General features: G+C 38.4%; 1 protein-coding gene across 1 annotated transcript; it reads right to left on the bottom strand.

Moving 5' to 3' along the window:
- Window positions 1–1962: 1962 nt before the first annotated feature.
- On the bottom strand, window positions 1963–6305 carry LOC116260098 (protein COFACTOR ASSEMBLY OF COMPLEX C SUBUNIT B CCB2, chloroplastic). Its single transcript, XM_031638191.2, has 6 exons — window positions 6072–6305; window positions 5878–5990; window positions 5702–5773; window positions 2611–2754; window positions 2386–2539; window positions 1963–2198 (listed from the first exon to the last, which is right to left on the bottom strand). The coding sequence occupies exons 1-6, from the start codon at window positions 6292–6294 to the stop codon at window positions 1999–2001; spliced, it is 906 nt and encodes a 301-aa protein (XP_031494051.1). The 5' UTR covers window positions 6295–6305; the 3' UTR covers window positions 1963–1998.
- Between the last annotated feature and the right edge of the window lie 1052 nt (window positions 6306–7357).

Raw genomic sequence — 7357 nt, 5'->3', positions numbered from 1 at the left:
ATCATTTTTACTCAAATCGGCAGTTGCGGGGGTAGCAAGAAAAAAACGAAGCGCCTTTTCTTCTGATGGAAAAGCGCAGCTTTCCATTTACAATTATCAAAAAATGTGTTGAGAAAAGCAAAAAGTGGATAAAGTCTTGCTCAGTTTTCCACAAAGAAAAGAAAAAAGAAAGAACGAAAAACTGGCTACTTGAGGCCAATGGGACGGTGGCGTGATAGAGAAATCTGAGCTGTTGAGCCCGTTGGAGTCCGGACCAAACACAACGTGCCCACCAAGGAAAGTAATCTACTTGAACCCCATTACCTACTTTAATCAAAGGGTTAACTGATAACCTTCTAAACTGCATATGCTTCATCTATGTGCTTCTTCTGTTATTGGAAGAATATGGGTTTGTTACGCATGACAAGAGCTAATCACCAACCACCGAAAATATATACATTGTTTGCTTGACTCTAATAATCTAATCAAATGGTCGGTCTAACTTTACAAGCTATATGCAATGTGGTTACTAAGATTTCTTTATGAGGTCAATAAGTTTAATCTGCATCCATATATTATAACACTCAATTCTTGTCACCGTGAGATAATTGTTCGGGATTCATGAATAATAATCCTCTCAAATCCTTGAAACGTAGCTTTATTGATTATAGCTTAGAAGTTAGCCTTTATCTTCGGCGGTTAGATTAATGTAAATGAAGGGCCTACCACCATAATATGGTGGTTAACTAACATCCTCTCTCTCTCTCTCTCTCTGATATATATATGTGCTAAACCAGTCCCAAAATTGGGATTGGTGCCATCCCTCCCTCTTTCTTCTCTCCCACTCTCATTTTTATTTTTTTCTTTTTTATTATCATCTTTCCTTCCTTGCAACCATTTTTCCTGCCTTAGATTGGTGAATCTTGAGTGAATATATATATATATAGTGCCTGTGTGTGTGAGAGAAACTGTGTGTGAATAAATCTCTAGGAACCACTGCCACAGCTAAACACAAAAGTACTACAGAAATATTTGTTTGCAAAGCTGGTAGGTTTGATCACTTTCCATTACCTCACACAGTTCAATTAGTAAAATAGTGGGAAAAAAAAACAGCTCAGACTCCATAGACATGTGACCTGTGATCGAGACAAAGAATCACATAGGTCTCAACCGTTAATATATAAACCGTTGAAAAATATCCAAATAATTATTTATTTTGAAGTTCTAGACCATGTCATTAAAAGTGTGATTACTGATTAGGTATGCAGTATCCGGAGACGCTCTATCTCTCTCACACACACACACACATTGGTTCAACATAGGATTGACTAAGAAGCTACTGAGCGGTCCGCTGGTTTAGGATCTTAAAATATTATTTCTACAGCTCCCAGTGAACACTTGCCCATGAAATAATGAGTCACCAAAGTAACATGGCTTCAATTTTCTTCCTTTTTCTAGATTGAGGAGTCTTATTGGTATGCCTAAATTTTAAATAATGCATGATTGATTGGCTTATTTCTAAGGTTTTAAGACTACTTTCTGTATTCCTTGATGAAAAGTAAGACGGCCTTTGGCGTTACAGACTTTTCTTGGACTACCTCTCCATGTAACTTTTTTTAGCTGCAACATCTGCCTGCACAAGTTCGTGTTTAACGAATCGGACATACTTCAATTTGAAGGGTTAAAGAGTTCATTACCCGACGCATATTAGCTTTATCTGATAAACATTTAAAACACTAGGTTGCGGCCTACATACTAGAGAATAACGAAAATCACCTCAGCGTTCAAAGTTTCCTGCATAATCGGCTAAAGCATCTAAGAGAGGTATAGATTTCAAAACCTTGGGGTGTTTGGGTCTCGAGGAAATGGGTACCCCATTGTTTCCCATGATCGTTTGGTCACTTCGTATGGAGAAGCTTTTTCCTATGCCCCAGGCGAGGGAAGACAGCAGTTTTTTCAGTTGTATCACTGGATTTCCGTCTCTAATGGTTCAACAATGTGGCGAATGCAGCCAGGTTTTTAGTACTTGAATTTATTAGAAATCGCTCTTATCCATGCTCTGTCTTTTTCTCCAAAAGCATAATCGATACAAGATGACAACAGTATAAAACCTTGGATTCCGCCAACTTTGTCATCGGTGAGCTCTGAGGAAGCCAGCATTGGTTGTACCATAAAGGACGAAGTCCCTTTGGGCAATAATGCACCCCAAGCTTCGGAATCTGTAGAAAACAATGGCAATATACGGCAAGTCAGAAAAAGTTGCACAAGCCACAACAATTACGCTGCTTGTAGAAAGACACATTGGACAAGATGTATGCATCTAGAAAAAAAAATTAAATTGAGGAGATAGAACATAGTAATTAGTTGGTGAAAAGCCATTTCCACCAGTAGAAGCACCCACGCTACCTATTGACTGAGGAAAATAAAGTGTGTCCTTTAACTCCAAGAGCCCAATATCTTCAATTTTTATCTTGAACCACTGTAACAGACGTTCTTTTGAAAAATCAGCTGGCACATTCCAATATCCTCGCACACATAGCAAGTCCTGCACAAATATGAGCTGAAGGAAGAGAGAGTCAACTGCTGTACAGAGCAATATAATATAGAATTTCTCATGGTGCCAAGGCATACCACAGACATAGAGTTGGTATTCCGAAGAAGAATGTATGAACCCCAAGCGAAATTTTCTTTCTGAGTTTCTGATAGGTTTTCAGACATGGCAAAAATTTGCCTGTTCTCTTCTGGCAAGGTTGACCGATTCAGAGCATGTGCACCCTGAAACAATTTATTAAGGTTCACAACTGAAAAATAATACATTAATGTTCATTAGTTAACACATAGATAAACCAACAACTTTCCTTTTCATTCACGTCTTTCAGAAGGCGTTTGATAATCCTAAAAAAATTTCAGTGTACCATTCATACAACCTAAATCCAAACACAGAGGACACTTTTTTAAAAAAAGTTTTAACCCTGTTACACTGCTGTCCTTGAGATTTCAGAGGAAAAAAAAAAGGTTAGGTCCAGGGAGGGTTCAACTATTTTTGCTGACATAAAATCCTTCACGCTGTCCAGGTAAAAAACATGAACCTGAGAAGAATTCAGGAATGGCCCCTTAAAAAAGACAATTATGTTCATCAGGTAACATGTAATGGGCCAATTACCTATTGTTGTACTCATGCTTTTCTTACTGGAATGCAGATGAAACTGTTTTACTGTGGAAAAAGAAAATTCCATCTGACAAAAGATGAAAAACGAAAATGGCAGTCCCTTTTCTTCTCAACTTAACTGCTTTGGAAAAATGAGCTCTCAATATGCAGATACGCCTGGAGTAATAACATTTTTAAAAGATATTTAAGCAGTCCAAAGGAAAGAAGCCTCCAGAAATTTCATCACATTATTCTCACATTCCTCAGGCTACTATATGCCAATGGATGGCATACCTCTTCCAGGCATTCATGTTCGCCCACTCCTACAGGAATGGGCTCCAAGTTATTTTAAATTAGAGAAATTTTTATGAAAACACAACTGGCCTGTTCAATATTGTTAAAGTTACACCAGAGTTTTTCAATGATTAACGAAAAAGATTCATAAAAATATTTTTAAAAATTAATCGTAAAATCAGTCATTATTACCATTTTACCCTAAAAAAAATTAACATAAACTTTACTAATACAGTTAGATTTTGCTATTAAAAAAATATTAATAGGAAAAACTAAATTTTTTGGATATGATCACTCATGTATTAGTACTATTTTATATAGTTAAGAAAGTTAAGATAAAATAATAAACCTACAATTTGTCTTTATTAAGGATATTATGGTCCTTTTATCATATCACCCAAGCTTAAGTTAATTGTGTAAAACTTAGGTGTCTTAACAACATGAAAAGCCTAGTTTTGTTTTTGTTATTACCAATTTTATAGGTTTATTTTTTAAAATTTCACTTTCAATTGATCTCAAGGAAATGAGAAGACCAGTTAACTTTGACAAAGTTTGAGCAGGCGCAATAAGCAAAGGAGGATACAATTCCCATACTCCAAGGATTTATACACGAAATACTAAGCTCCAGAATCAGTACAAGTGCACTCCAAAACTTTTACTTAATTTACCAAGCTAATACCTTGCATAAGCACCGTCATCATATTTCTGACCTTCCCTCTTTTTTCACAGGAAAGCTAAAGAGGCACTTACATGGAATATGAATTCCCGTTGGTCATGATTGTGTTAGCTTAACATACAGTTTTCGTGCTGGTTGTCCCAATAGAACTCTAAATATCGGGCTGCCGAATGTAAACATACAAATAAGCTGGCATAGCCATCACAAACTTAGCGAATTGATTGGGTTGCTTCAGGATTGTAAGGAGGCTGTTAACCATCACAGGTGCACCCACTGGTGCAAAGGACTCTCTGTTAGATTCTGAGCTTCAAAAAAGAATCATGCTTGACAAAGATGAACTTTTAGTCCTATTTAGTTCACATGTGCACTTTAGGCCAACACAGATCAGTTTGAAGTTTAAAGTTTAAACCCATGAGACAAAGGGAGATAGAAGGAGGCATCGCTATCTGGATTTTGTCTAAGGATGTAGTAAACTGAATAAAAAATGGGGTGAGTCATTAGGAGTTCCCTGATGGTGTTGAGACAATACAGACCTTCCAAGTTCCAAGTACGAACCAAGCAGCAGGTTTCCTACTAAGCAACTCCAAGCAAAACTCAGGTTTAAACTTGCAAAAGTGCAAATGGTAACTGTATCTAAACTCTATAATGGTTCATCTTCATATGGGTGATGAAGACTATAGCTGCCAACTAGGCAAGGCGAGATAAAATAAAGAACTACAAGATGCACAGACTCCTTGAGAGAATTGCTGTGCAGTTAAATTGCATTTTTCACTTAAAAATGCATGAACTCCAACCGATTTACAAGAAAAATTGTATGATCATGTCGATTGTTGAACTTTCTCTTTTCATCTCTTAACAGATGTTGCAGAAGATCATAGGAATCAAATATAGAGAAAGTACCGACTAGCAACAGGAACATGCACAAAAATGAACATGCGTTTCACGCTGCAGTGGCATATTTTGTTAGGTACTGTTTCGTATACAGTATGGAAGCAACATCTAATACCTTGAGAAGACCTTCTAATGAAATTAAGTGCGAGGGTTGAGGAACGATTGTACAATATGTGGAACTTTTTCCACTGGAATCTACCAGCGCATCATTATCTTCTCTATGCACTTGCAAAAAAACCAAAGCTGGATAAATAGTGATAAAACAGAAAGCTGTTGAAGGGCATCAACACAGCAGAAACTGAAGACGCGTGTGAAAAATCATTCAGAAACATGCCACACAAGTTTTTATGCGTCGATGAGGTTAAACAGAGGATCCTTCATAATGAAATATAACCAGATGAGACATGGATTGTTTCATAACTAGAGTATACCTATCCCAGTCTCTTGGCAATTGCTGTTATTGAGACTTTCATGTTGCGTTTCCTCAATCATGGTCAAATTAAAGAAACCAAAGAAGAAATCGTCGCCATTTTTGCCACACCAATTTATTGAAAATTCCCGGTATGCAAGACAGCATTTATATTTGAAAACCTCCGAACCAAAACAAAAGAACAAGAAAAACAGCAACCCAAGAAACTTAATGGAAATCATTCTCACTTATAGAAGAACAGAAAAAGCGAGACTAAATGAGAACAACAAAATCACCAACATACCGTGAGAAACTTCCCAAGATAAGGGAGGCTGACCGAGAAAGAAGCCAAGAGGAGTCCCAACGCTTCCGACCTCTTCCCACATTACCAAAAAATAAAACCAACAAACATCAGCAGTCAATCCAACTACCAAATACGCAAATAAAGAATCAAACACCAATAACGAAAACCCAACTTACAAGTTGTGAAGGAGAGACCAGATTGGGGCTCAGGAAATGATTGAGCAAAAGGAGAAAAGCAGCAGCGAAGCCAATCCATCTGGGCAAATAAGACTCATCGAACCCCGGGATTCCTGCACCAAAGACACTCTATCTAACAACCAGTCGAAATCAATCTGAAATAGGCAACAGAACGAGAATAAAGAGAAGCGGACCAAGGGTGAAACGGAGGACGGAGAGGTCCACTTGCTTCCTTTCATCGGCGCCATTACTATCCGAACCACCAACGTGTGTTCTGACGATTCTACGGCTTGTTCGCCGCCCAGCTGGGGATGAGAAGACGGAGGTGAAGGTTTTACGAGCCAAACAAAAGGGTGGTGGCGGCGCAATTTGGCGGGAAGGTAGTCGCAACGAAGCCCAAGATAAGAGGGCGGCCATGGGCGCGGATTGGTCTGTTCCATCGTTTATGGGGCCTCGGTTGCAGTCGGTAAGGCTAGGGGTGGCAACGGGTTGGAGTCGGTTTAGATCCAAGTAGTATTGAATCCGTCGTAATCGAATTTGGATTTAAACGTAAACACGAAAGGTGAAACAGAGAGCTGATATTGATTTCGAGTCCGATTGCCAAATCCAGTTTGCAATATGTGCAATTCGATTGGACTATCTGATAGTTTCTGAAATAAAATCAGATCTGAAGTTGATAATTCGCTGGAATTTATGTTAATTGTGGCCATGTCGGATTCAGTGACATGTTCGAAGCAAATTTATACCAAATTAGGTGCATCGAGCCAAGTTGTTTGGCATTCGTAAGCAGAACTCTTTTGAGCTCCCTCCTGTTTCTTTAGTCAACCCAACTTTGTCATATTGAAAAAAAAACCATGAAAAGTTTTCCAAGTGCCGCTCAAAGGTGGAGGCAGGCGTGGCAACATGTGGGCAATTGCCCACACAACCACAAAAAAAATACTTATTTTATATTGACACCTTAAAGAAGTTTTTTTTTTAATTTACATGTTGATGCTTCTTATAAATTTAAAATTTATTATCAGTGCCCCTTGGCCAAAATTTTTTTGCTCGGCTGATGCCGCCAATCCCACCCCACGTGCACCAATCGTTAAACCAAAACAGAAAACAGTACAACATTAATAGTTTAAAGTAATGCAAACTTTAACTTGGAAAAAGGCAAAGGCAAAGCTCCTCATGGTCATGTATCTAAAGGGGGGGGGGGGGGGGAAAAAAGAAAAATTTTCAAATCAGGTTAAGGCGTTACCGTCATTTGTTTGACAGAAGTTATCTTATTTTCCAAAAATGATGGGAAGAAATACTATTCTTGCAAGTCCGCTTTTAAAATTTTCTCTTGATTTGTGGTACAATCTCCCAGTTGTCACAGGCAGCATGAACCACGCAGCTCAGCGACGATGCGAGCCGTTCTTAGTTGGCCGCTATCAACAAGTGCCCCGTCCACTGGGCTAGAGAACCATGAGGTCAAGAGATCAACACATGGATC

Source organism: Nymphaea colorata, chromosome 9 (genome assembly GCF_008831285.2).
Source record: "Nymphaea colorata isolate Beijing-Zhang1983 chromosome 9, ASM883128v2, whole genome shotgun sequence".
Taxonomy (NCBI): Eukaryota; Viridiplantae; Streptophyta; class Magnoliopsida; order Nymphaeales; family Nymphaeaceae; genus Nymphaea; species Nymphaea colorata.
The sequence above is the reverse complement of the archived record's forward strand: the minus strand, read 5'-3'. Positions and strand labels throughout refer to the sequence as shown.

Bases quoted from the DNA above. Each gene is read 5' to 3' on its own strand.
- LOC116260098 (XM_031638191.2), bottom strand. From the start codon at position 6,294: ATGGCCGCCCTCTTATCTTGGGCTTCGTTGCGACTACCTTCCCGCCAA. The intron at 5,774-5,877 runs GTAAGTTGGGTT...TAATGTGGGAAG, and splicing joins TGGTCTCTCCTTCACAACTT to AGGTCGGAAGCGTTGGGACT. The intron at 2,540-2,610 runs GTATGCCTTGGC...CTCTTCCTTCAG, and splicing joins ATACCAACTCTATGTCTGTG to CTCATATTTGTGCAGGACTT.